The following is a 26,453-nucleotide window of genomic DNA, read 5'->3' as shown; positions in this document are numbered from 1 at the left end:
TCTACGCACGGGCCCGCGCTGGCATCAGGCGCGCTTCTTTCGCGTCAGCCGGGTTGTTGCTTCGAGCTTGCAGAGGGCCAGTGTCTGTGAGAACAAAGTTTACGCAGCGGCCGTACTCGTTGTCCTAACTTCCTGTGGCACCACGTCATGTCTCACACCGCCTCAAAAGCGACCTTCCTCTCTTTACCTATCGAGCTCCGCCTAGAGATTGTCGCATACGCGCTGGAACAATCTGATGCGGGACTCACGAAACTCCACGAGTCCAATGAGGGACAAACTTGTTCTACGATAGATGAGAGGTACAAAGCTAGTATCAACCTTGCGATACGGCTGGTTTGCCGCCAGTTCAACGCTGAGTTCCGTCGCCTTGCCATCCACAGTACCCTCTTTGTGCTCGCCAGGAACTCCACACGAGTTGCCGGTCAGCAAGTCGAAGAGCTTCTACAAGATGTAAAGAAGTTGAGGATTCACTGCGACCATGAGACCATCGGGAAATGGTACGAGTACCCGTTGAACAGGCAATGTATGCATCTCGATGAGCTACAGTTTGTAATGCCACTCGACGACTCTGCCAACCGGACAGCCCTCGTGGGTCTGCTCAGAGGTCTGCGCAACGTCAAACAAGTCAAGCTCCTCTTCCCGAACCATCGTGTTGCAAAAGAGCCCTATGGGTACATCAGATTACTCGGCGAGTTGCTCAAAGAAGACCATTTCCAGAGATACGATGCCCCGAACGCCCCCAATTTCGAGTCTACATGTTGGGAGTGGAGTTTTGACAAAGAGTCTAGTTGGGCTGTCTTCGTGGCTCGGGAACCTATGGCGCTTATCCCGGAAGAGCATTACTTGCTGCTCATGAAGCCGAAGATCGACTACATTATGGATTACATGGCATCATAGCACCAAAACGGTAGTAGTCACTGTGCGACACAGCACATTCGCGCCGTTATGTGATGACGAGGGAGAACCGCATGGATACATAGAGTATGCTACCAAATCAACGGGTTTCAACAATGATTGCCGAGCCAAAGATAGTGAGGGTGCCACGATTCGGCCCAGGGCTTTGACGCGTCTTCACGTGGTCTCCAACACAGCTGCATCCGCGAGTGCTATGTAAGACTAGAACATCAGCATGGCTTAGCGGTATGGTGGACTCTGGTATTATAAATGTCGCTGTGCGGAAAGAGGCCACAGTCGCTTACTGGCATTTGAGTGTGGCAGCTTAGAAATCACGCTGCCTCGGCGGCCCAGGAGATCCGACGCGGCCCCCACTTGCCCAACGATGCACTTGACGCACTGTATCGCGCCTGCCTCACCCCCAAGCGCGACTGCTATAACAGTAGCCATGCCACGCCCTTCCGGACGCCGTCTATCCCCCATATCAATTCACCGTCCACCATGAGCGCTCCGAAGCCAATCCTCATTTCCGGCGCCGGCCTCGCCTCGCTCCTACTCGCCCGCTCGCTGCACCGTTCCAAGATCCCGTTCCTCGTCTTCGAACGCGACGCGTCCATCGTCTTCAGAGCGCAGGGTTATAGGCTGAGACTCTCAGCGCAGGGTCTGGACGCCATTGAGCAAGTGCTCGGTCCGGCAGGATTCAAGACCTTCTACGACGCCTGCGGCAAAACTGGCGGGGCTGGATTCGCGGCAGTGAACCCGCTGACAGGCGAGACAATAGGTGGAGATGCTCCGAGCGTCAAGAGCGAGCCTTTGACCAGCAGAGACGGCAAGGTCGTTGGAGTGTCGCGCGGTGATATGCGCAAGCTGTTCATGGACGGCATCGAGGACCGTGTGGTTTGGAAACATCAGGTCGCAGCCTACGAGAGGACGGACAATGGTGTGCGACTAGTCTTCGCCGACGGTACCAAGTCCGAGGAGGGCTCTATGCTGATCGGGGGTGAGGGTGTCAAGAGTGCAATCGCTGGTCAGCTGTCCAATGGGGCGATCAAAGTCTACGATCTCGGTTCCAGAGGAATACATGGACAAGCCCCGACAGCAGCCTTCAAGGCCTTGGGCGAAGGTGTCTTCCGCCTCGTCGACGATACATCACAGCCGAACGGCGGCAAGGTCTTCGTCATCACAAACGTGCGCGCAGGCGACATGGACAAGCCCGACGTCAACTTCGGCTGGACCATGATCGGCTCTCCAGGCGTCATCAAAGCGCCGAACGACAATTACACGATTACTGGGCCGCCTGCCGCACAGATAGCAAAGGCACTTACATCGCACTGGCATGATCGTGTCAAGCCACTCTTCGATAACATGGCCGAGTCGGAAGCAGCTTTCTGGAAGATAACATGTTCGTCACCAGAAGGTGTACCGAAGTGGCCCAATGACCCTCGTGTCACTCTGGTCGGTGATGCAGTGCATGCTATGACGCCAGCAGGAGGTAACGGCGCAAACACAGCTGTGCGCGACTCGGCTCTGCTCGGTCGATTGATAGCCGAAGCCTGGGAGAGAGGCGATGGCGATAGATGGACGGGTGTCACAGAAGCATATGAAAAAGAGATGCGAATATACGCAACAGAGGCTGTCAAGGCTAGTTATGGGCAGGCTACAGGGCAATTCGGCATTGATCTTGATCTCAACACTGCGCCTACAATTAACGAATATGTCGCGCCAAACTGAGTCTTCTTCGTTGCAGCAGACTGGTCATGATTCCGAACAGGATTTAGCGTCACTTTCCTATGAGACGGCATTAGGTCGTGTTGACGAATGATACGCATCATCTTCATCCTTACTTTTACGTGCGACTCACGGTCACTAACGATACATGGTGTTCTGGCTGGACAATTGCAAGCCCCCAAGTCTGCCGCGGGACGAATGTCGCGTCCTCCGTTGCCGATTGTAGATTCCGCCGCAGAGCCACGACTCATGTGTAGCTTCCCCGCATCTCCATCAGGCCCACCCCCGACTTCAAAAAACCGGGCCATCCAGTACGTGCGAAATTCCCGATAACAATGGATTCGCCGCGACCACGCAAACGCCGTGCCATCAATGCATGCGTCAGTTGCCGAACGTCCAAAGTACGATGCGACGGGAACCGCCCTTGCCAACGATGTGACCGGAATGGCGCAACTTGCCAATACTTTGACGCCGTAAAGGACGAAAATGTGTTGCGGATCGAAAGGCTCGAGAATGAGATGGCTGCTCTTCGTGAACACATGCGTATCCAGCGACATCAAGACAAGAGTGTACGTAGGCCTGAAGACTACACTTGGATAAAGGAGGCAAATCAGAACATCTGGCGCCAATGTGGGCTGTAGGGCGTTCTGGTTCCTCCTTATTTGAGGTGGTGTCCTGCGCGAATCAGCGGAAAGCTAGCTGACCATGATAATGATTGCAGTTACCCATGGAGGATGCGACTGGGACAGTGCCAGAAGTCGTACTCCGGTCTATGCCCAAGTGCAACGCAACGGCCGTTGACGCAGGTCTCATCACATGGGAACAAGCTGTCCACTGGTATCAAAGGTAGACAAACTCGCTGCACTTCTCGAGTTTAGATCACTGATTCTACAAAGTTTCTTCTCGGGCAGTGTATGGAAGCCCCGATTCACCTGGTGAACCATACTAAAAGCCATAGCAATACCTCGTGCCCATCTTTTGCGAGAGACATGACAACATCGCATCAGTGGCTTCACGGAGTCCAATCCTTTTTGACGCCATAGTCAGTATTGGATGTCGCGCTGCCGAAGGTTTCAACACCAGAATCTATCGTCAGTAATTTTCCTGTATGAACTGCATATGAGACAAATGCTGACGCTGTACACTCATTTCTAGGCCGCCTCCAGACTCGAGTCCGTGATCAATTTACCGACCTATTCATCAACACCAATACCCCTACAGTAGAGGATATACAGGCCATCGCACTGGTGGCTGCGTACTCGGAGAACGCGTTCGTTCTGGTGGCCATGGCCCTTCGCTTTGCCATTCAGCTTGGGCTACCTCATGTTGTCGATCAGCTCATCGCCAAAAGTCACGCACGTTCCGGCATCGTGACCGCCCATGAGCAAGAGCTTTACCGTCTATCCAGAGTCTGGCTTGGAATCTGCAATCTTGAGCTCTTGTGAGTATCGTGTTAGCCTGATCGGAGAGCGCTGCTAAAAACATCCAAGTTTCTCCCTAGATGGCGGTAAACTGCCGGGCCTTTCTCTTCAAATGTCATCTCGAAAGATCAGATGTCTGTTAGCTCACCCAGAACGTACATCTACCGACATCCGCCTCCTCTCGCAAGTGGAGCTCAACATCATCCGCACGGAAGCTTATACAAAGATCATGGGCCAGAGTAATGACTATATGGGTCAACACAGCGAAGATCAACTCCGAACTACGGTAGATGAGGCTTGTGTTGAGCTGTCACTGTGGCTCGATGAATGGACCAACATTGCTCTGACCGAACCAGCGCCACATCAACGGACTCTTGCGTTGCAGAACTTGTGTATACAGCAAGCTTGGGCGACGATGACCATGTACCTAAAGGTGGTAGGCTCTTCCGGGATCGAGAACATTGCGATCATGACCGAATTTCAGCGCGACTTCATACGCAAAGCCAAGGAGGCAGCGAATCGACACCTTCACTACATGCTTCAGTCATCGTCAACACCAACTTCATCGCCGGTGTCTCATGCCTCGACCTCTGGCTCAACGTATCTCAGTACTTTTCGCTGGACACTCGACTATGTCTGGGCTAAGTGCGCCGTCTCAGTTTTGCTGGTCCTCAAGTTAGCCATTCTCCTCCGCGACCCGGTACCTTCGGTCATGGCGCTGCTCAGCGACGCGCATCGCGTACTGGAAGAGCTAAAGACTGTTACCGTGGGCCACATCGCATACTTTCAGATCTTGCAAACCAGCATCGAGAAGTGTGAAGCTGCTCTCCGAGAGTATGCTGCGGAACAGATACCCGACCAGGACTCTTCGATGGCGGGAGCGAGAAGCAGTGTAGCTGAAGACGAGTTCCAGGGTTACGTTCCCAGCGAGTTCGTCTTCGAGTGGGGTAAGTTTGGACTGTAGAAACGCTTGTGAAATTTATACTGACTTCGTATGTCCACCTCTGCAGACTTTCCTGGGCTTAACCTAAAACATATGCCGCTCGGATGGCAAGACCTCTTTGTCAATATCGACAGCTTGTTCTAGACAAGACGCATGCTTGGAAGGCAGGCTGCTATACAAGAGCCGTGCATGGTGCGTGGATCCGAGGGTCAAGCATATCCTGGAAGTATCAACAGTGTTTACATGCACATGTCAATGGAACAAATGTTGTATGTACGTTCAGTATATATTGTAGCTAAGCTACATCTGTAGGAAGTCGTGTTTCAAGCGTCGACCCATCGATCAATAAACATAGATGAAGTCTTCGTTCTTGATGTCAGTCACATCATCGAACGCCTTGTCGCCCACACCGCTGGCTTGTGCGTTCTCAGCTTCCTCTGCATCACCCTCGCGTGCAGAACCCATGCTGGTATCAACGACAATGGCCGACTTTCCCATGCTCTCTCTCGTTGCCGCATGCTTCCGGTTCAGAAGCTTGATCCAGAACATTGCAAGCAGGATGAGGACGACGATTGCGATGAAGAGAGCGAGGTTGGCGCGGAGCCCTCGGTAGTAGTGTGGTTTTTCTGACGGTTTGAAGAGCTGTGGGCCGATGATGTTGCCTGCGCTGGCGCCGACGAAGAGGATACTTGTCGTCACTTTGCGCTTCGTGTCGCCTCCTGTGTTTTGGCCTGACCAGCTATAGATTAAAGGTGAAATGCCGGGATAGAAAGACGTCAGCTGGAAGCACAGGGTTAGTAGGTTACATGTTTTGCGTTGCCACGACTTACGTAGTATCCGAGAAGAAGTACACCGCGATTCGAGTCGCCGCGGCCAACGACCATGAGGATGACAATACCGGCGATTGGTGGTATACATAAGAGTATCAGCACGGGCGACTTCCGTTTCAGCCACGTGGCTAGCCAAGCTCCACCGCAGGTAGCTATAATCTGGATGACGCCGAAAGGCATGTTGAAGAGGATCGTAGCGAAGGGCCCAAAACCAAAACCTAAAATTCGGGCAATCAGTGGAGTTCAGACTTGCAGCTTGCAGGAACGTTGGACTTACTCTGGATGATCAGAGGCCCGAAAGCACTGATACCACCACTCGGGATGCTGATCGCTGTCAACATGGAAAACCAAAGCCATGTCTTGGGATCCATGAATGCCTCCAGTACGTGGTCCCACTTCCAGACACGAGATGCAACGCCCATCTGGTTCATACGCAGACGTTCGACAGCGACGAGCTTTTCGTGATCGTTGAAGAACTTGGCCTAAAGATTGGGGCACAAAGTCAGTATATCTCACATCGCTCGCATGGGGGAACCACTTGCCTCCATGGGTGAGTCGGGCATAAACAACCATACAAAGACCGAAACCACGACTGTGAGGAGACCACAGAAGAGAAAGATGATCTGGTATGAGTACAGAAGATTGGACTGGATGTGGCCCAACCCGTAGCAGAGCAGACTGCCGAGGATGTTGACCATACCCAGCATAGCGTACCAAGCTGCGTTTCGGTTCGTCTGCTCGCCACGCTTATACCACATTTGAACAACGGCGATGAAAGCAGGAGCTAGATGCGTTAGCGATAGTCTTCGAGATGGCTTGAAGAGTTGGCTTACCAACGGCAGCTTCGAAAGCGCCCAACAAGAATCGCGTGGCCATCAGCCCGGCGAAGCTGCTGGCACCCGCCATTCCGCATAATATGCAGCCCCAGGTGAACACCATTACACCCATGAACTTCCCCATCCTGAGCTTGACCAGCAACACTGCCACCAACGGCTGTGCCACTAGCTGCGCAATGTACACGATACTCCCAAGCCATGAGTATTGTTGACTGTTGGGATCGAGGTTTGCATCTTCGATGAGGCCAAAGACGGAGGCGTAGGACAACGTGGTCTTGTCGAGTGATTGGAGGAAGTAGACGCTGAGTAGGATGGGCAAGATGACAAGATCGATCTTCTTCAAGACGCGTTTGTTCTCGGCGGATGTTACGACGATGCGTTCGTTCGAGGCGAGAAGTGCGGCGGCTTTGTCTTTGCCTTTGCCGTCCGTCGCATTGGCTGGCTTGTAAAGCGACTCCGTGGTTTCGACATTGGGCTTGGAGGCGGCGACGTCGTCGGTCACCTCCGGTTTCGACATGTTCGACAAGAAGACTATAATCAACCCAGGAAGAGTCTGAGATAATGCTGCAGTAGTAGGTCAATATGGCCCGACTGCACTTATACGCATCCCCACGGGGACCCCAGACGCTGATCTTGTCTCTCTTCGGGCTAGGTCTCGTAGCTACGGCCGAAGAAACCGGCAGCCAAGGATGGATGCCTTTAGCCTCGTGACGAGGGTAGGCTCCTTCGGTTTTCTCCGATGGTACCTTCGGGCGAAGTTCACTGGCCTGCCTTGCTATAAGTACAGTATGATTCATGATGGTCATGATACTTGGCAAGAAGACAGGCATTGCTAACTGTTAAACCCGTTCTATACTCATCATGCCGATGCTTGAGCACGTCCCCAGCGGCTACCAAGCTGCTCCCGCGGCGGCATCGTCTAATACGAGCGTTGAGTTGCAATCAAACTCGGGCTTTGTTTTCACGTTTGACGCTTTACGACCTGGACTTTTCCGAACGACTTTCACGTCGCCCAAGCACTTGTTGCCGCCACACCGAGCCACACCAGTACCGAGCAAGACCCTGGACGACACGACTGCGGCACGGGTATCATCAAGCACCACCTCAAAAGCATTCGCCGTCGATGGAGTCACTGCCAATGTGGATTGGGAAGGCGGTGTACCCATAGTATCACTTACGCTTCCTGGCCAAAAGACACCCATTCATACCGATCTGCCCAATCGCTCCTATGTTGCTGATGGGCCTGGGGTTTCGCACTACACACGCTACAATAATGGGACTCTTCACCTTGGACTTGGCGAGAAGCCAGCACCCATGGATTTATCAAATCGCCATTTCGTTCTCTCCGCCACCGACTCTTTCGGCTACGATGTTTATCGCACAGACCCGCTCTATAAGCACATTCCTCTCCTGATCAATTGCACGCCAGATGGCTGTGTTGGTGTCTTCTCAACGTCACATGCCCGTGGCTTCTACTCTGTAAGAAATACCGCTGTACACCTGCATCTGAGACACATACTGACCTCTTTTACCAGGTCGGCTCTGAGATGGATGGGATGTGGGGACGCTTCAAAGTCTATCGTCAAGACTATGGGGGTCTCGAGGAGTATCTCTTGGTCGGAAAGACACTACCGGATATTGTGCGCATCTACGCTGACCTCGTTGGCTATCCACTTCTGGTGCCGCGGTGGGCATTCGGTTACCTGGCCGGCGGTATGAAGTACTCCATGACCGACGATCCACCTGCTAATCAGAGCATGATGGAGTTTGCTGCCAAGCTCAAAGAACACGACATTCCCTGCTCTGGCATGCAAATGTCATCTGGCTATACGGTCGCGGAGACAGAACCCAAGACGCGCAACGTGTTTACGTGGAACAAGCACCGGTTTCCTGATCCGAAAGGCTGGATCGACGCTTATCACAAGGAAGGCATTCGGCTCATTGCAAACGTGAAGCCGTATGTATTGGGTAGCCATCCCGAGTATCAAAAGCTCAAAGACGCTGGCGCATTCTTTACGGATTCGTTGACACTCGCATCAGCTGAAGCGAGACTATGGAGCGCAGGTGGAGGTGAGAGCGGAGTCGGTGGCCATATCGACTTCACTTCCAAGGCCGGGTACCAGTGGTGGTACGACGGCATCCGCGAGCTGAAGCGTGTAGGTATTGACTGCATCTGGAACGACAACAACGAATACACTGTCCCACACGATGGCTGGCAGTGCGCTCTGGATGAGCCAGCAGTTACGCAAGAGCCCAAGAGCGACGACTATGGCAACAGCATCGGATTCTGGGGTCGCGCACTCAACACTGAACTGATGGGAAAATCTTCGCACGATGCGGCCTTGGAGATGGAACCTGGGCAACGCCCTTTCATCTTGACCCGAAGCGCCACAGCAGGAACGCTTCGATACTGCGCAAGTGCCTGGAGCGGAGACAATGTCACCTCTTGGCCAGGCATGAAAGGCGCCAACGCTCTGTCCCTCACCGCGGGCGTGTGTCTAATGCAATGCTACGGCCACGACATAGGCGGTTTCGAAGGCCCACAGCCCAGTCCCGAGCTTCTCGTCCGCTGGTGCCAGCAAGGCATCTACAGTCCGCGCTTCGCCATCAACTGCTTCAAAACGGGCAAAGACAACCGCGTCGGCGATGTGATCGAGCCTTGGATGTATCCCGAGGTGACTAGCACAATCCGCGACACGATCAAGCGCCGCTACGAACTCATCCCCTATCTCTACTCGCTAGCGCTGCATTCGCACATGACTGCCACGCCACCGCAGCGTTGGACTGGATGGGGATATGAGAGTGATCCAGAGATTTGGACCGACAAGATACTTACCGATGGCGAAACACAGTACTGGCTTGGTGATGCACTACTGGTCGGTGGTGTCTTCACTCCTGGTGCCGAGACTGCTAGCATGTACCTTCCCAAGGACGCTTCAGACCCTGATGCCGCGTTTCTGGACCTGAACAACGACCCACAAACGTATTACAGCGCGGGACAGTGGGTTGATGTTGCATCGCACTGGCAGTCTAGCATTCCTGTCTTGGCGAAAGTTGGAAGCGCGATACCTGTTGGACGGGCGGAACAAGTCCTCTCTGTAGGCGAAACAAACAACCCGGCGAACCTGCCCCTGGACGACTACCGGGGGGTAGAGATCTTCCCTCCAAAGGCTTCTTCCAACGGTAAAGTCTACACGTCTACTTGGTACGAAGACGACGGTGTTTCGCCGCCGCCAGCCAGGATCTCCAGGTTCATAGTCTCTTTCGAGTCAACGGCCACGCAGGTACTGGTGCGATATGAGGAGAAATTGCAAGATGGCTTCGTCCCGCATTGGAAGGACCTGGAGGTTGTCCTGCCGAGGGGCGATGAGAGAAGTGTTGTCTTCAATGGCGCAGATGCGGAGAAGACGGGAACTGACAAGTTGGGGAGAGGAAGGTGGAAGGGTAGTGTTGGAGGGAGGAAATAAGCGTTGATTGCAGCTAGCACAAATTGAGCTGCGGATATTTCATATGTACCCGCTTGTGCCGCTCTGTGATTAGACCCTGATGGTTTTGCCCCGCTAGACACGACACCGCATTTTGGTGGCCGATCACGGCGAATGCAAGGACCGCTGTATAGATGTAGGTTATAGATGCCATCCACAAATTAGATCATAAAACGTTTATTTGAAGCGTTTGCCATGCAACTAGCAAGCCTTCCTAGCTCAGTGGTAGAGCGCGTCACTAGTAATGACGAGGTCGTCAGTGAGTAACACCCCCATTCGAAGCACCCAGGAGACGACCGACGCTGACGTGCCGTGAAGGTTCAATTCTGGCGGAAGGCAACTACGGCAGCAGGCAGACGCCATTCCTTTTTGCTTGTGTTGTCCTGGGGTTCTGTTGGAAGAAGGTTCTTTTTTGCGGCATTGTGGTGGCTGAGGGGCAAAGTGGGGCTCATGCAACAACATGAAGAGCGGGATGTTGGAAAATTAAACCAACAGGAATAGTCTTTCCCAATCCCTAGCTGCAACGGTGTCTCTTACAGTAGGAATTGGACGTTATCCTCATCGTTTAGTCTTGCCACGATCAGGGGTTTCTTCTCAACCACCAAGAACGTCTCCAGTTCCCTCTACAATGCCCTCACTAAAACGTTCCCATCTCTAACCCCAAGACGGTATACTCTAACAAACTCACGCTCTGCTTCGTCTCCCCTACGCTTACCAACAACAACAGTACCAGAACCCGTCGTCGGCTTCTCAGCACCAGGTTCCTTCGGCTTCTCATCACCAGGTTCCTTCGACTCTTCAAGCCACGGATACCACGCCCTGACAAAATTAACATCCCCCACCGACGGCGCCGTATTAACCTGAATCGCCCACGTGGACCCAAAGCGCGCAGCAACAAGCGGACAAACACTGATATCGTTCTTTTCCCAGCAATTAGAGTCCGCGGCATACGCATTCGAAGGATAAATCATGATGGAGCCGAGGTCAAAGGGGCCTTCGTCCATGATGGGAGCGTAGATGCTGTTGAAAGCGGCGTTCTTGATGTACTGGGCACCAGCATCAAAGTTGAATACGTTCGCAAAGCCTTGCTCGGTGCAGAGGCGTTCTGCGGCGTCTTGGTGGCCGGCGACGCTGGCGGCGATGAGGGCGTCTTTGTAACCTACTAGTTTGTCGCAGCGGAAAAGGACGTTTTCATCGCGGTCAAACCGGCAGTGCTCGTGAGCCATGCCGAGGACGTGGCCGATCTAGCTCTTGTGTCAGCGGACTTGGAGACGAGGGGTGCTCGACTGGCAACATGGAGACTTACTTCGTGGGCTACCCGATGTGGCTCGGTGCTTTTCGAGCCCATGACTATGTAATGACGGCCAGCGGTGGTTTTGCGATGATCATACCCAATACTAGCGTATGGCGCTTCTTCTTCTACCCCAAGGTGTATTGCAAGAGCGTCCGAGCTCACTTTTGGGTTCCACGTCCCAGGCTCTTTCTTGTTCTTGTAGTCATCGAGGTAGCAGGTCGGATATGTTCTCTCATTTTTATCCTCGTTGCCGTCATGAATCTCCATCCACCCGAGGCAATGGCCGCTCACAGCACTTGCCGGTGTCTTGATGGCGTCGGCCCATATCTTGAACCCCTTCTGGAGTGGACAGTCAAGTTCCGCTTTGGCTTTGGCAGTCGCAAAGCAATATCGAAGGAGACGAATCCGGCCCTTCTTGGGGATGCTGATGGGAGGCCAGGGTTGCGCGATACCAAATTTGAAGTGATTCATGTTACCCTCCTGGGGGCCGATAGAGCCAAGATCGAGGGCGTCAGTTTCGGATCCGGTGCGACAGTACCGATTCGTGGAGGCTAGTACTAATGTAAGAACCCCTAAGAACAGGAGAAATAACAAGGCCATACGCATTGCAACGATTCCTGGTAGACAGGCAGATGAGATCGGTTCTATATGTAGCGGTAATGGTCGTAATTGTCAGGTTGATCCTTATGTACATTCCACTCGACTATGGATATGATTCAGCGTAGACGCTAGGTCACGACTCCACAAGAAGTGAATGTGCAGCTGCGTAGAAAATTATTTCAGGCAACGATGTCAGGTAGGAGGTTGATGCGATCGCGTGCGCACACATCAGGGACCGTGCGAACGGCTGCACTACCACATCGACCTCAAATTGTATAGTGCGTGAAATGTTGTAGAACGAGTAGTCGGGCATCTCAAGCTATGTTGATAAAAGAAACACCGGGTGCAATGATGAAGGCTGTGAACCAATCCTGTGAACATTTTGAATGAATGATTCCATGTATGCTCTACGCTTGCCATGTGATACCGCGTCATCTACGAAGACATGCCATACAACGCCAGTCTAAATGCAGTATATGCTTGTGGAAATGAACTGAAAGTGAAGGGAAAGATCGCTGAATGATAATGAGGGTATGACGCTATGCAAGAAACAAAGAAGGGAAATGTAATGCCGCTAGGACTTAGATCTCACGTCCTTTCTTTTCCTGATGCTCCAATTCTTTGACGTACTTGACGAAGGTTTTCTTATGAACCTACTTGCAGTTAGTATTGCTAAGTCTCGACTTCGAACGTGATACGTACCAGACCAGCGTACTTGCCATCTCTGAGCACGCATATATATCGTAGTCCGAGCTTTACAAAGCATTCGTATACCAAGTCCATCGGTGAGTGAACATCCAATGCAACAGGTGCTGGGTCAATATATGGAGTGAAATCACTTGGATCATAGGCTTCTTGCTCTTCTTCGTCTTGGGGCTCACGCCCTGCAGCCCAATCAACTCGCGGTGACATGAGGCAAAGCGTGTTCTCTTCGTTCTCCAGCTTATCGAGCGCAAACTCTAGATCTGGTGCAGGAATGAGGCCAACAAGAACGCCGTTTTTTATGATGGACAGGCCGCCGTCCAGTTCACCTATCATTTGTAGTCCACGTTGCTTTGCACGCAGCTCGACTGCAGGAATGAGCGCGTCTTCTGAAATGTCGATGATATGATCCTGTCTCTTCCCAGTAGTGATGTCGCCAAGCTCGGATGTGAAGATGGGTCGAACTTTGTTATCGAGGAATGGGTACGAGTTCATGTCTGTGAGCAAGTCGTAGATACTGAGCGGTTCAATAGCATCCGCCACCCATTTTGCGACCAGGATGCCGAGAGAGAAAGGGAGTACGTGATCCAGACTACCCGTGAGCTCGAACAAGATGACGGCCAGTGTGATACTGAGACGAGTGACGCCGGTCATTGTTGCTCCAGCAGCCACTAGCGCGTACACTCCAGGAACGACGCATGAACCTGGCGGACCGTCAGGCGAACACTCTCCGAAGACGCCCAGATGATTGAAGCGTAGAGCAGCAAGTTGAACAGTGTGGCCGATGAAGCGCCCGGCGAGACCGCCTACGACCATGGAAGGTACATAGATACCGGCTGGGACCTTGATACCAAAGGTGACGACAGTCAGAAGAGCTTTGATGATAAATGCGAAGAACAAGGTTTTGAGTACGCTCGGAATATGCTCGAGGGTCGGACAGAGACCGTCGCCGGTGTCAGTGTACGTGTCGCACGGACTTGCCAGTTCGAACAAGAGTTCGGTGACGGGAAGTTTGGTGTATCGGTTCCAGAAACTGATCAAACCAGTCACAAGCGCAACCAAGAAGACCTCAAGGAGCGGATGCTTCTTGATAACGGGTATGCGACGGAATGTCCGTGCCCAGATGCGAGATGCTTTGATGAACAATGCGCCGAGAACGCCGCCCACAGCGCCGGTGAACACAAAGGTTGCCAGTTCAAAAAACTTCCAGTCTAGATGATAACGAACCTCGAAAAGCACGATCTTCTTGGTGCCGTATGGATCCAGGAATTTAAGAGATAACGCAGCCGCCTATAAGGGATTAGCAAGGTCGAGAGGAGAGACTAGCGACTTACGATGCAGCAAAAGAAGGTTCTGAAGAGCGTCTTGGACGGAAAGTAGTAGCTCACTTCCTCCAGACTGAAGAGCACTCCGCCAATCGGAGCGCCGAAAGCTACGGCAACACCACTAGCGGCACTAGCGCTGAGAATCTCCCTGCGTTTGCCGTCGTTGTTGCTATACTTTGAGAATATACGACACGCAATATTTCCTATGCAAGTCGCAATGTGCACGTACGGGCCCTCCTTACCGAGACTGAGACCCGATGCAACACTGAGGATCAGAGCTAGCGTCTTGACGAGCAGTGTGCGTACACCCAGATAACCGTGGAGAACGAAACCACTGAGGATGACCTTGACTTCGGCTACACCACTGCCAGCAGCGGAGTAGTAGACCATGGGTGGCCGTGCCTGGACTTCCTGGAACCTTGACTCTGGGCTGATGCTGCGCTTGCGGTCTTCTTCCTCTGCCTGATCAGAGTATCTCCGAACTTCCGCGCCGAGGTTTTCGTCGAGTGTGGACAGTGAGATGGCTGAAGGAATGACTGTTTTTGTGGTGAGCGTGAGCAGGCACGAGGCCATGGAGAGCAAGATGACGGAGAGGACGAAAAAGCCATATTGGGTCTGGACGACATCCAGCCTGTCATTGCGGACCGCCTCGGACCACTTGAGCCAGTTGTCGCATATCGAGGCACCTTGGCAGCACGCCTTGCGGCTCTTGTTCCAGCCGGTAGTGCAGTAGCCCTGCTTCAGATCGAACAGCGTGGTCTCGGTGGTGTTGACGAAGTAGGCGCACACGGCAGTGAGCACGCCGATTAGAGCTACCAGGATCCAGCCCTGCGCACCGTCGAACCACGCGGCTAGGCGGCCCCTGATGTCCTTTCGGCTCCGCAGGGCCTTGACGCGATAGGCGTCGGCGATGTTGTCGTGGACCCAGTCGGTCGACGTGAACTGATCGTACCACACGCGATTGTCCTGGAAGAAGGAGGCCTTTGCGGAGTGCATGCTCTGCTCGAGGCCCGCCCCCCGCTCGCCCAGGGCATTGACGAGGCGCTGGCTGAAGGTGTGGCCGCCGGTGAGGGAGCCCCGGCGGCTCCGCATGCGCGAGCTGGTGGGCAGCTGGCTGTTGTTGCGCGTCATGCCCGGGCGAGGGGTGCCCGGGGAGGTGGCGGGCAGGCTCTTGTAGGACCTGGCACCCCGCAGATGGGGCACTCCTAGCAGGGCGGTCCGCTCGTTGACGCTGCCCGTCGACCTCGTGAGGTCCGTGTCCGAGGCACGCATCGGGCGCTGGGCGCTGAAGGTGAGCGTGGGCGACGTGGGCGTGGTGCTGCTGAAGGTGTCGTCGCGCTCGCGCTGTTCGGCGGCGTAGTCATCGTCGGCGTCGTAGTCGTCGACGCTGTGGTACGACTGCATCGACTTGGGCATGGCGAGGGCGGTGGGTAGGGAGGCAGCAGCTACAATCGGGGCAGGGGCGGTCTATTAGTGTCGAGGGCAGCCAGAGACATGTCGCCGAGCAGAGGCCGCTATCATGGTCATCCGGAAAACGATGGCGGTGTCACGATGGATATGTTATGGCTGGGCACCATGGCTGCTCCCCACTATGCCGCGGATCCCTCCAGGATGCGTTGTTGTCCTGTGTCCGGGGCGAGATAGGCTCCGCCGCGGGTCCGCCAGCTGTTTCAGACCGGCTTGCGTGTGCAGGGCGGCCAGGCGAACAAAGCAGCAAAAGCAGCAGCTCGAGCAACTGGAGCAGGCAGCGGTGCGCAGCCCTCGGAGGCTGACCTCAGGTGTCTCACCACCGCAAATGGCGGTAGGCGCGTCCCATGTGATTATTGGGGTGCACCCGTGGACGCGATGGTGACGGAACGCAGGGCAAACGGAAGGTGCTAACCCTACACGGAGAAGGCGCGAGGCCGTAGCCGCCAATCGCAGCCCCCAGCCCCACCACTACACACTGACGTGCGTCTCGCGGTCGGGAGAATTGGGGGGTAGAGGCTGCCAATCTGTCGTTTCTTATCCGCCCGTGCATCCATCTGCTGCTGAGCCGCTGATCTGAAGATACAGACGACGCAACTCGGGAAAGCCGGTTTCGGAACACCGGGATTTCGCCGAGCGAGATATCCAAGGTACTAGCAGACATTCCGGAAGGTCTGACGACGATCGTGCCTACATCTCTCTAAAAGCATTCAAGATGGTGAGTCCTGCTGGACATTGAGTGCCATTGGGACTACGTGCTGATGACTGTAGCCTGCTCTCTATGAACAGTTTTTCCTCTTCGGAGACAGCATAACCCAAGACTCCTTCTCCCAGGAGCGAGGCTTTGCCTTCTCTGCAGCCCTTCAAGCTGGTCAGTCCAAATATCATCATGTCTCCCGATCACTATCCCATGCAAAACATCTCTTCGTGAAGCTTCCGCGGCGGCCATTGGCTCGGGCGACTGTGAATGGCACTAATGATTCCAGCAGCATACATCAGGCGACTGGATGTAGTCAACCGCGGCTTCAGGTTATGACGTCCTACCTTTACGACCGCACCGACAGCTAACACCATGACAGTGGGTACAACACCCGCCAAGCTCTCCAGATACTGCCCGCCATCGTGCCCCCGCCGGATCAGGCTAAGATTCGGTTCATGGTAAGACTTGTCCATGCTAGATGCAGCCCTGACTGACCATACAGACCATCTTCTTCGGCGCCAACGACTCATCGTTACCAGATGCGCCAAACAAGCAGCATATTCCTCTTGATGAGTTCATCAAGAACCTAAAGGACATCATGTCCCATCCGCAGATCAAAGCCCACGACCCTCGTATCATCCTAGTAGCTCCTCCCCCAATCAACGAGCATCTGTGGTGGCCAAGAGACCAGTCGAACGGATATGCTAGCGTGACGCGACTGGCGGGTGCGACCAAAACATATGCCGATGCAGTCGTTCAACTTGGCGCCGAGCTTGGCCTGCCTGTCGTAAATCTCTGGAAAGCCTTCATGGCGAAGACGGACTTCAAAGCAGATATTTGGAAGCTGGGCGATGATCTACCGGGCTCTTTAGACGTCTCGCAGAATGACGCCCTCGTGGAGCTTATGTACGATGGTAAGGGTTTCGCAAAACCTTCCTGTTTCCTCATCATGCTAACTGCACGTTTCAGGGCTTCACTTGAACCCAGCAGGATACGAGATCTTCTACCAGGAGTTGATCAAGGTCATCGCAGAGCAGTGGCCGGATCAGGTAAGTTCTGACTGTATGAAATGCATGAGGTAGATACTGACTTTGTGCCTCCACTTTTGCAGTCGCCTGAGAAGCTGCCCATGGTACTGCCGCCGTGGAACGATCAGGAAGCGTGGAAACAGTGGGAGAGTGCTCAGTCTTCTTCGATCTAGCGCAAAAGTGGTAGACATGGTGGATGTGGGCAAGCTTGATTTCAGCTGCGCGATCAAGCGGGGCTCTGGGGAAGTCGTGTCCAATCGGGCGAGGGTGCATAACTCCGGCGGCTTGTGGTTAGCAGCGTCACTCGACGAACCTCAGCTCAGCATCGCGTCAACAGGACGCAAGAATACACCAGCAGTCAGATTTTCCTGTTCCTATTTCCTTTCCTGTTCAAACTTTTCTGGGACACTGTACATTATCTCGCTCCCTCTAGCGCCGTCTCGGGAACCGCCTGATCTTCGGCAAAGACCGCTGTTGCGACCATCGTACCTTCTGCTCCAGTAGTCCAACTAATCACACCGCCCAACACCCAACGCCTGCTGTCTGAGATAGTAGCACGGCCGATATCTCTCCACAGATCTTGCCTTTACCTCCAAATTGCCCACCGAACACCTCGATAGTCGGCTTCAAACGCATTCCTCACAACCGACGACCCAGACCCGCGCACACCGCAAACGCCTACTCTGTTAAACAAGAGAGACTGCCACAAAAGAACTGGGCTACTGGGCAGCGTTCGCTCGGTGGTGAAGGTAGGGGAGTCCCCACGGGAAGGCTGGTGTCTCTTTGTTGAGCACGTCACCAAGGGATGAGAGAGTCACGGGCATGGATCCTCAGAGCGTAGCCTTCCAGCCGCGCGACGATTTCTGGCGTTTTCAAAGCGAAATGCTACGTGTGCAGGAGCACCAGGCCGAACTCGCCGATCGTGTCGCCCGCCTGGAGCGCAAGCAGGAAGACGACTCGCGTCTGAAGAACGTCTGGGGGACTTCATCGCCCTTTCCTTCGGTGCTGGGGGGAACACCCCAGCAGGGTAAGACGCTTCACCTGAATTTGTGCATCTTTAGCTGAAAACTGTTAGTTCCCCTGCAGCAGCCAACCGCCGAACACTTCACGAACTTCGACGACCAGTCCAGCAATCTCATCGGCAATCTCCAACTTGACGCCGACGAGGAACCCCGCCGTGTAGGGGCCACATCTCGCGCGAACAGCGTCCGCTTCGATGAGACTGCCAATCACGGTCACTGGGCGCATGCATCGAGATCGTCGCTGGATTTGATACCCCGCACTGGTAGCAGCATGGGCGGGCATGTAATGAGCGAGCGCAGCTACTCCCACAAGTCAGACGGAAGGCAAAGTTCTGCCGGCCAGTCGGTGCATTCTATGGCTTCGGGTCGCGCCAACAGCCTCACTAGCTTTGGTCCGACAACGCCTCAAGACGTCCCAGGGCTGGCTCCTGGCTTGTTCATTCTCGGCTCCGTTCCTGCCATAATACGTTGCTGGCTCAACACCAACTTCAAACACGACACCTTGCTGTATGCAGCAGTCTGTTCAGGTTCATACACATCCTATTTGGACTGGTACACAATTGAACACCTGGGCTTTCAGGATCGGGTCATTCTGGACGAGGACCGGGTTCGCAAGATCAAGCTGTCTGTCTACCTTCCAGAGGCTGTGCCTGTTTCAGCATCTTCACGATCCGACAGCCCGGCGCCGCAGCTTCCTTCAATAGGCGTAGATTTCACCGTCATCGAGGAGCACGACGCTCAGGTGAATCCAAAAGCCATTCAGATTTTCCTTGGTAGCGACATGCTTCGAGCACATAATGCCGACCTCCTTCTTTCATGCAACCAACTGACTCTGTATGATGATGACCGTAACAAGCTTCAGGTACCACTCGTCCGTCCTGAAGATGATCGCGCGTTCAAGTGCTTGCACGCTAGCGGTGCCTCTACGACGGATCCGAACCGCGCTACTTCGACTCTGGCTTCAGCGCATGCGCATCACACAACTCAGATGTCTAGCACTTCACCGACCCGTGAGACGTATTCGTCCATGGAGAAATCGAATGGCACAGGCCCAGTGACCAACTCTGAGGATGGCGGGTCAAGTGGCCGGAGGAGTCTCGAACAGCGTCCACAACCAGGCCTCTCAGCGTCAAGTCGCTCTGACAAGGATGCTCAGGAGCCGGGCTCTGTAAGTGGAGCTCCACAATCAGGAGCACCGCAAGCCATCTGGAGCAACTGGCGCCGTGACCAAGCGGAGAAGACAAACACGGGCTCTCTGGATTGGGCCAACGTGGGTAAAACCACCAGCTCAGATCCCAGCTACCAGCGACGTGATACAGGCATCAAAGTATTGAAACCTTCTAAATCCACGCGTACTCTGTCGACGTCAAACTCATCGCCTGTGACCGGGCAGTCACGCTTCTTTGATGATGGAAAGCGCAGAGGCGAGAGCGAAGCAAGCAACCCTGCGGCGGCTCCTCCGGTGAAGAGGAGTGTGTCTGGGGACAAAGCAAGGGAAAATATGCCTGGCCTGTCGAAGCCTCGATCTGCGAATCCAGTAGGCGGTGCCTCTGCTTTCGCATGGCTGAACAGTGGCGGATCAAGATGAAACGCGATGCTGCGCTTGTATCATACGTAACACCAAACGCCGGACAGAATACAGACTGTTGACATGGCGTCATGAATTCTACACATGCATGTGCTGTGGTTTCCCATGGTGTTGTCTAGGCGATTGTGACATGCACCAAACACAAACAGATGGTGTTCTGGCAGCTTCGCACACGCGACAGGGGGTGAGCATTCACCGCGTCGCCAAGCTCGCTTACCAAGGTAGTGTCCGCAAGGCTGAGCGGTCGGACAGCGATAGTGACGACGGCCCATGTCACGGCGCTGCTCTGATTTTTGCGGACATTGCGCTGTTACCCCTCGTTTGTTCACCGCCGTGCTACTGTGTTTGTGAAGAAGACGCGCCATTGCCCAGGTACTGCGGCCCGCTGCATAGTCCTTGTCCGCCTTTTGCTTGCCCTTTCACCCTCGCTCGTCCGCCCTGCACCGTCTGCCCTGAAGCTCTTCGCGGGCTTCACGGTAGGCAATCAGCTTCAAAACGGCCTCCACTAATAACAAGAAGCGGAAGATCGTGGTCCCCGCACGAGACTCGTCCAACGGCGACGGCACGCATTCACCGAATGTGGGCAGCGTCGGTGTAGGGTCCCCTCGCTCCTCCCCGCAACCCTCAGCATCGCCGCCACGCTATCTGCCACCGCACCTGCACGACGAAGTCTTGGTCGACACGCCCGACCCAGGCACGCTCTCGGCGCGAGACAGCTACACCGGGGCCAGCTCCCCCAGCGAAGCCTACGCCAACCTCACCCTCGACAGCCGCGAGGGCTCCGTCACCGACCAGGACCGCACACGCACCACCGAAGCACATCCTCAACGGCCCCCTCCACGCGCATCCTCACCCGCTAAGCGCCTCCACTCCGACATGGACGACAAGCCCGACGCACACGGCACGCGCACCAGCGACGCGCCCTCGGCCGCCCGCGCCAGCAAGCCCCTGCCTACCAGCACACCACAGCGCAGTGCACGCGCAACTTCCGTAGAGATGGCTGACGCGCCCGCCGGCAGCAGCCCCGACGGCGACGGCGACGATGACGCCACTGAGCAGCAGGGGCTCCCCGACATCGACGTGCAGGTGACTCGCGTCATGGGCATGATGTCGAGCGAGGCCCTTGTAGAAGGGCAGGAGGGCTACATTATTTCCGAGCAGTGGCTAGAGCGCGTGTGGGCAAGGACGTCGGAGAACAGGGGCAGGCCCAACGACTTCAGCAGGAACGCGACCTTGGGTCCCGTGGGCCCTGTCGACAACTCGCACCTCGTCGACCCAGAACTAGCGCACGAGAACTTGGTCGACCAGCATGGCGATGACTTCGTCGCGCTCAGCAAGGAGACAACCATGGGCCAAGACTTCGAGATTGTGCCCCGCAAAGCGTGGGATCTGGTCCTTAGCTGGTACGGGCTTGAGAAGTCGAGTCCCGTCATACGCCGCTACGCCCACAACACGGTACCGGGCCAAGTCAGCGAGGATATTTCTTACGAGCTGCACCCTCCCATCTTTACCATCCAGAAAGTGCGAAAAACTCCCAACGCCGCTGACAGCACGAAACCAGCCGCAAGGTTCGTCGCGAGCCGCTACGAGAGCTTTGTAGCCTTTGTCGACGCTGCGAAGAAAGCCGCAGGCGTTGACCCCAACAACAAAGTTCGCATTTGGCGCATTCTCACGCCCGCTCCTACAGACCAGCCACAGGCAACACAGCCATCTGGCATATTAACACCCGACGCGTCTCCCCAGAACGGATCTCCTGTTACGCCCGCACCCACGCAACGGCCTACACTCGTTATGGCGGCCGACAGTTTCAGTGCTCTTGCCTTTGGATCAGAGCGTGAGCTGGTCACAGGCAAAGACGAGACGGCCAATGAGATGTTCAACGCGTCTCTGACTTTGGCTGACGCTGGTCTGACCCAGGACCAGATCATTGTACTTGAGGAGCATGACGACAAGGGTGAATACATTGCCGACACCACCAAGACAGCTCCCAAGAACAAGGCTGGTGCCCTGACTGGCAAGGGCCTGCAGAGCAACCCCAACAGTGGTAGGAGCACTCCAACGGGAGGCCCCATGACGCGCGGAAGAAAGCAGAATGGCAAAGTCCGTGGCCACGTGGGACTTACGAACCTTGGCAACACCTGTTACATGAATTCCGCTCTCCAATGTCTACGGAGTGTCGAAGAGTTGAGCATGTACTTTCTGAATAACAAATGGAAAGACGAGGTCAACATCGACAACCCCATAGGCTTCAAAGGTGTAATTGCCAAGTCGTACGCTGGTCTTTTGAGCTCCATCTATGGCTTCGACAACAGCTCATCTGTCTCACCCAAAGACTTCAAACTCAAGCTTGGTAGGGCGAATCCCATGTTTTCTGGTTATGGCCAACAGGACTCTCAAGAATTCGTCAGCTGGCTAGTCGATGCGCTCCACGAAGATCTGAACCGTATACACAAAAAGCCGTACCGAGAGAACCCTGATTCCGATGACAATACCTTCCGGGACCCTGAGGCAGTCAAGCAACTCGGCGAGGTCTATCGGGAGAACCACCGAGCTCGGAACGATTCTGTAGCCATGGACTTGTTTAGTGGTTTTTACAAGAACACCATGGTTTGTCCGGATTGCGAGAAGGTCAGCATCACGTTCGACCCATACAGCCAGCTTACACTGCAGCTGCCGGTAGAGCAGTCTTGGTCCCATACCGTCACATACGTGCCATTGTACGGGAAGCCTTGTCGAATCGAGCTTGACTTTGACAAAAATGCCACTATCAAAGCCTTGAAGGAGTTCGTCGGCAAGCGCTGCGGCGGCGTTCCAGCCAACCGTATCATGGCGTCCGAGGTGTATAGTCACAAATACTATCGACACTTGGACGATGCATCGTCGATAGCGGAGTCGAATATAGGAGCACGGGACGAAATATATTTCTATGAGTTAGAAATGGCTCCAAGTAATTGGCCTGCACCTAAGAAGAAGGGCGCCAAGTACCGGATGACGCTTTCGCAATCTTCCGACGAGGAGATTCCGGAGACCGTTTCACCACTCCACGATCGCGTCATCTTTCCATTGTTCCACCGCATCCCAAGCACATCCTCGTATAGAGCCACGGGGCAGTCTATGGCGCTATGGCCAAGCTTCATTGTTCTCACTCGGGAGGAAGCCAAGGATTACGACACAATCCTGAGGAAGGTTCTGTCTAGAGTCGCTGGGATGACTAGTCGCAAGATTCTTAGTGAGCTCAGCGGACCAGAACAATCCCGCCCCGGGTCTGATGTTGTACTGACAACAGAAGAAGATGCGTCGCCAAACGATCCACAAGTCAATGACGGTTCTGTTGAGGGCGAGGACATTGTGGAGGTGACGATGACGGATGCAAAGGATACGCGTTTCGCTCAAGTCGATGAGGCTAACCAGGTTCCGGAAGTACTTCGGCCGGGTAGCTACATTCATCCGGAGTTCAGGTACGTACAAGCTAGTTCCAGGCGAAGCTTGTGACGCAAGGTCGCAGCTCCGGGACCGACCTTGGATTCGCGCAGCAAAATACTGACTTAGAACAGGGCACTTTTCGAGATGAAGCACACACGAAAGAGCTCAGAGATTGTTACTACAGGTTGGAGTACCGTCGATTATTCGAAGCCACTTGAGCCTATCACCAAACGAGTCAGGATACCACCAGCTCGAGAAGAGTCTGTACAATCGTCCGCTGCTGGAAGCGAAACTACGTCTAGCGACGAAGACGAGGACGTGTCACAGTCCACGATTGTCGACGCCGACGCAGCGATTGATGCCGCCAACGTCAGCAGCGACGAGGAAATGCAATCAGTCGAGCCGGCAGCACAAGAGTTTGCCCGTTCGGGCCGTCAGAACAAGAAGAAGAGCAAGAAAGCGCGGAAGCATGAGCGCAAAATGGAGCGAAAGCACAAAAACAACAAGAACTTCAAAAGTAAAAAAGCAGGCAAAGTACCAGACCAGCCGAACTACCCTGACGAACCTGACGACGAGTCGGATGAGAGATTGCTCCGAATGGGCGAGGCCCTTGTCCTTGATTGGAATGCCGAGGCCTATGATGCTCTATTTGGCGCCTCTACGGCGGACGATGACAGAGGCGCGGACGTCATGAAGAACATAGAGGTTCTTGATGACACAGAGCTTCGCGAAAAGAAAGAGAGGCGCGCAGCTCGTCGCAAAAACGGCATCAACCTTGATGAATGTTTTGTCGAATCTTCTAAGAGCGAGATTCTTTCCGAAGATAACGCATGGTATTGCAGCCGTTGCAAGGAGAGGCGCAGGGCGACAAAGACACTCGAAATTTGGACAGTTCCTGACATCTTGATTATCCATCTGAAGCGCTTTAGCGGGGCGAGAAACCTGAGAGACAAGATCGAAGATCTGGTTGACTTCCCTGTAGAGGGACTAGATCTGTCCGGCAAAGTCGGTTTCCCTGAAGGCAAGGATCTCACCTATGATCTCTTCGCAGTCGACAATCACTACGGTGGGCTTGGAGGCGGTCATTACACGGCCACTGCTCAAAACTTCTTCGACAAGCAGTGGTACGACTACAATGGTAAGCTTTACCGACCGCATATCCTTTACACACAGTCACATTGATGCTAACTTCACTAGACTCCATAGTGTCTCGGTGTGAATCCGGTCGCAAGGCCGTATCGAGAAACGCCTACCTTTTGTTCTACCGCCGGCGTTCCCCCGTCCCTTTAGGCCCTCCCTCTCTTCAGCAAATTGTAACCGGCGACAACAGCAATCCCGACTCTGATGAAGATGCAGACGACCAACAACTTCGCTCTCGGTCACCGGCGGGAAACGGCTTGCGCCTCGACGATTCGTCCCGCAATGGGTCGTCGAGCGCTGGCGCAGTCGCAGCGGGAGCCGTAGCCCTGCGCGGGGGTGGTTATCAGCACTCAGCAGCCGCGAACCGTCCAAAGAACGGAGTCGCAGCCGGGAGCCAGAGTGACGATGATGAGCTACCATCCTATGGCGACGATGAGGGCTACGCTGATGACGGTGCTTACACGTCCACTCCTTGGGAAATGGACGCTGATCAACCAGCTTGGAGCTTCAGCGGCCTTGGCAGTGCGAACATGGATCGCCGTAACGACTCGGATGATGACGGTGCCGCGTCTGATACCGGAGCGATGGGTTCCGTAGGTGATGGAGAGATGAGCGAAAGGATGCAAGACTTTGATGACGATGGCGGTGTCAAGAATGGCTGGGGTGGTGTCGGCACACCCGTCGCACAGCAAGATGATGAAGTTGCCGAGATCAGGCTCGTCGGCGAAGACTGAGCAGACGAAAATCCTACAATACGCAGGAGGATTCGTGTTCCCCTGAATGGCAAATCATTGCATCTTTCGTTTGAGTGTATAGGTCGCGATCGTGGGCTTGGGAGACGAAAAGGCTCTCGTTAGATTAGATGGACATGACTGATGAACAAAAGGAGGATAGCATGGAAGGGTTGTACATGACGAACGGGACGGGATATCAAAGGTGGGTGAGGGTCATTATCCTCAGGGCGTTTTGCAAACATAGCATTCGTAGGCGCATCCGTAGGCGTATCAATGAAGATCTTGCATCATTCACCATACTATACAGTATCTTGAGATTGAGTCTCCCACGCCGCGCGCTACTCAGTCCGAATAACACCAGCCACGCCATCATCGCATGAACCGCACAGACCCATCCATCACCTCGCGTAGAGCAAGAGCGGAGACAGGGATGCCGGATATCAGGAAGCACTAGTGGAGTTGCGCGCAGCCAATGAGCAATTGACTCCAGGGGTTTCTACCACCGGTGTTTGAGGCTTGTAGGTTTGCCAGCCTTGACATTGACGTTCTGTTTCTGCCATGACGCTGTTTCTCCTTTTTCTTCACGGCCTAGCGAACGTGGCGGGCATGGTACAAGGTCCGCGGAGTAGGTACAAACGGTGTATACAGCGCTATAGCACATCATGGCGTGCGGCATACCGGCTACAAGCGTGATGGTGCGCAACGGTCTTCTTCTTGAATGGCGCGGTTGATAAACGATGTGAAACGCAAAATCGGAGGCACGTACCTGCGTCCACGGCAGGCAAGAACGCGGTGTACGAAAGGCAATCGCGTCACATCCTCCAGAAGCCCCATTCCCAGTCGCAACACCAGTATCCTCGCATAATTACCAACACAGAAAGCCCATGGCGTGCCTGAAAAGATCGAGGTTCTCAGGTGCAGCAACAAAAGCGGGTAGAAGCGATATACAGCAAGGATGTATATTATCAATAGATCCAGGTCCGCCTATGACGATCACTCCTGGCCGCATCGAGACAACACTCCGAACCGCATACCCGGAACCTGTACCAATGTAGGAAATGACGATGACGAGCATTTCCTCATGCGAAACTAGGCGTTGAGATTTCTTGTCATGCTGTAAACCAGTTTGTACTCGGGGAGGGTACTACAGGTAATGCCACAAGGCGTATAAGAGGATTCGTGTTCTCGTTGGAATTGACCAGTCTCTACTACGATTCACTCGCTCAGTTTCGTTCCTGTGTATACTTCACCTATCTCACTATCTTCATAGTTTTTATCACGACGAACACCAAG

General features: G+C 54.3%; 9 protein-coding genes and 1 non-coding gene across 10 annotated transcripts; 7 read left to right on the top strand and 3 right to left on the bottom strand.

The window, feature by feature from the left end:
- Positions 1-147: 147 nt before the first annotated feature.
- Positions 148-897, top strand: J4E93_001799 (uncharacterized protein; the record flags this gene model as incomplete). The annotated part of the gene is made up of 1 exon (XM_049339748.1): positions 148-897. The coding sequence occupies one exon, from the start codon at positions 148-150 to the stop codon at positions 895-897; it is 750 nt and encodes a 249-aa protein (XP_049203705.1).
- Positions 898-1,395: 498 nt separating this feature from the next.
- On the top strand, positions 1,396-2,625 carry J4E93_001798 (uncharacterized protein; the record flags this gene model as incomplete). The annotated part of the gene is made up of 1 exon (XM_049339747.1): positions 1,396-2,625. The coding sequence occupies one exon, from the start codon at positions 1,396-1,398 to the stop codon at positions 2,623-2,625; it is 1,230 nt and encodes a 409-aa protein (XP_049203704.1).
- Positions 2,626-4,155: 1,530 nt separating this feature from the next.
- J4E93_001797 (uncharacterized protein) lies at positions 4,156-5,007 on the top strand (the record flags this gene model as incomplete). The annotated part of the gene is made up of 1 exon (XM_049339746.1): positions 4,156-5,007. One exon carries the CDS (start codon positions 4,156-4,158, stop codon positions 5,005-5,007), a length of 852 nt encoding a protein of 283 aa, XP_049203703.1.
- Positions 5,008-5,328: 321 nt separating this feature from the next.
- J4E93_001796 (uncharacterized protein) lies at positions 5,329-7,169 on the bottom strand (the record flags this gene model as incomplete). Its single annotated transcript, XM_049339745.1, has 5 exons — positions 5,329-5,766; positions 5,817-6,034; positions 6,094-6,298; positions 6,359-6,600; positions 6,650-7,169. 5 exons carry the CDS (start codon positions 7,167-7,169, stop codon positions 5,329-5,331), a joined length of 1,623 nt encoding a protein of 540 aa, XP_049203702.1.
- A 344-nt stretch (positions 7,170-7,513) lies between these two features.
- Positions 7,514-10,119, top strand: J4E93_001795 (uncharacterized protein; the record flags this gene model as incomplete). Its single annotated transcript, XM_049339744.1, has 2 exons — positions 7,514-8,131; positions 8,188-10,119. 2 exons carry the CDS (start codon positions 7,514-7,516, stop codon positions 10,117-10,119), a joined length of 2,550 nt encoding a protein of 849 aa, XP_049203701.1.
- A 226-nt stretch (positions 10,120-10,345) lies between these two features.
- Positions 10,346-10,476, top strand: J4E93_001794. The gene has a single exon. It is a non-coding gene; the product is annotated as a tRNA-Thr (tRNA).
- Positions 10,477-10,760: 284 nt separating this feature from the next.
- J4E93_001793 (uncharacterized protein) lies at positions 10,761-11,902 on the bottom strand (the record flags this gene model as incomplete). Its single annotated transcript, XM_049339743.1, has 2 exons — positions 10,761-11,381; positions 11,444-11,902. The coding sequence occupies 2 exons, from the start codon at positions 11,900-11,902 to the stop codon at positions 10,761-10,763; spliced, it is 1,080 nt and encodes a 359-aa protein (XP_049203700.1).
- Positions 11,903-12,612: 710 nt separating this feature from the next.
- On the bottom strand, positions 12,613-15,474 carry J4E93_001792 (uncharacterized protein; the record flags this gene model as incomplete). The annotated part of the gene is made up of 4 exons (XM_049339742.1): positions 12,613-12,684; positions 12,734-14,023; positions 14,068-14,227; positions 14,288-15,474. 4 exons carry the CDS (start codon positions 15,472-15,474, stop codon positions 12,613-12,615), a joined length of 2,709 nt encoding a protein of 902 aa, XP_049203699.1.
- Positions 15,475-16,240: 766 nt separating this feature from the next.
- Positions 16,241-17,426, top strand: J4E93_001791 (uncharacterized protein; the record flags this gene model as incomplete). Its single annotated transcript, XM_049339741.1, has 7 exons — positions 16,241-16,243; positions 16,297-16,396; positions 16,515-16,554; positions 16,605-16,683; positions 16,728-17,139; positions 17,195-17,274; positions 17,337-17,426. The coding sequence occupies 7 exons, from the start codon at positions 16,241-16,243 to the stop codon at positions 17,424-17,426; spliced, it is 804 nt and encodes a 267-aa protein (XP_049203698.1).
- Positions 17,427-18,075: 649 nt separating this feature from the next.
- Positions 18,076-25,160, top strand: J4E93_001790 (uncharacterized protein; the record flags this gene model as incomplete). Its single annotated transcript, XM_049339740.1, has 5 exons — positions 18,076-18,280; positions 18,329-19,812; positions 20,383-23,321; positions 23,418-24,424; positions 24,484-25,160. The coding sequence occupies 5 exons, from the start codon at positions 18,076-18,078 to the stop codon at positions 25,158-25,160; spliced, it is 6,312 nt and encodes a 2,103-aa protein (XP_049203697.1).
- Between the last annotated feature and the right edge of the window lie 1,293 nt (positions 25,161-26,453).

The sequence above is a fragment of the Alternaria ventricosa genome (assembly GCF_023758065.1).
Source record: "Alternaria ventricosa strain BMP 2768 chromosome Unknown scaffold_2, whole genome shotgun sequence".
NCBI classification, from domain to species: domain Eukaryota; kingdom Fungi; phylum Ascomycota; class Dothideomycetes; order Pleosporales; family Pleosporaceae; genus Alternaria; species Alternaria ventricosa.
The sequence above is the reverse complement of the archived record's forward strand: the minus strand, read 5'-3'. Positions and strand labels throughout refer to the sequence as shown.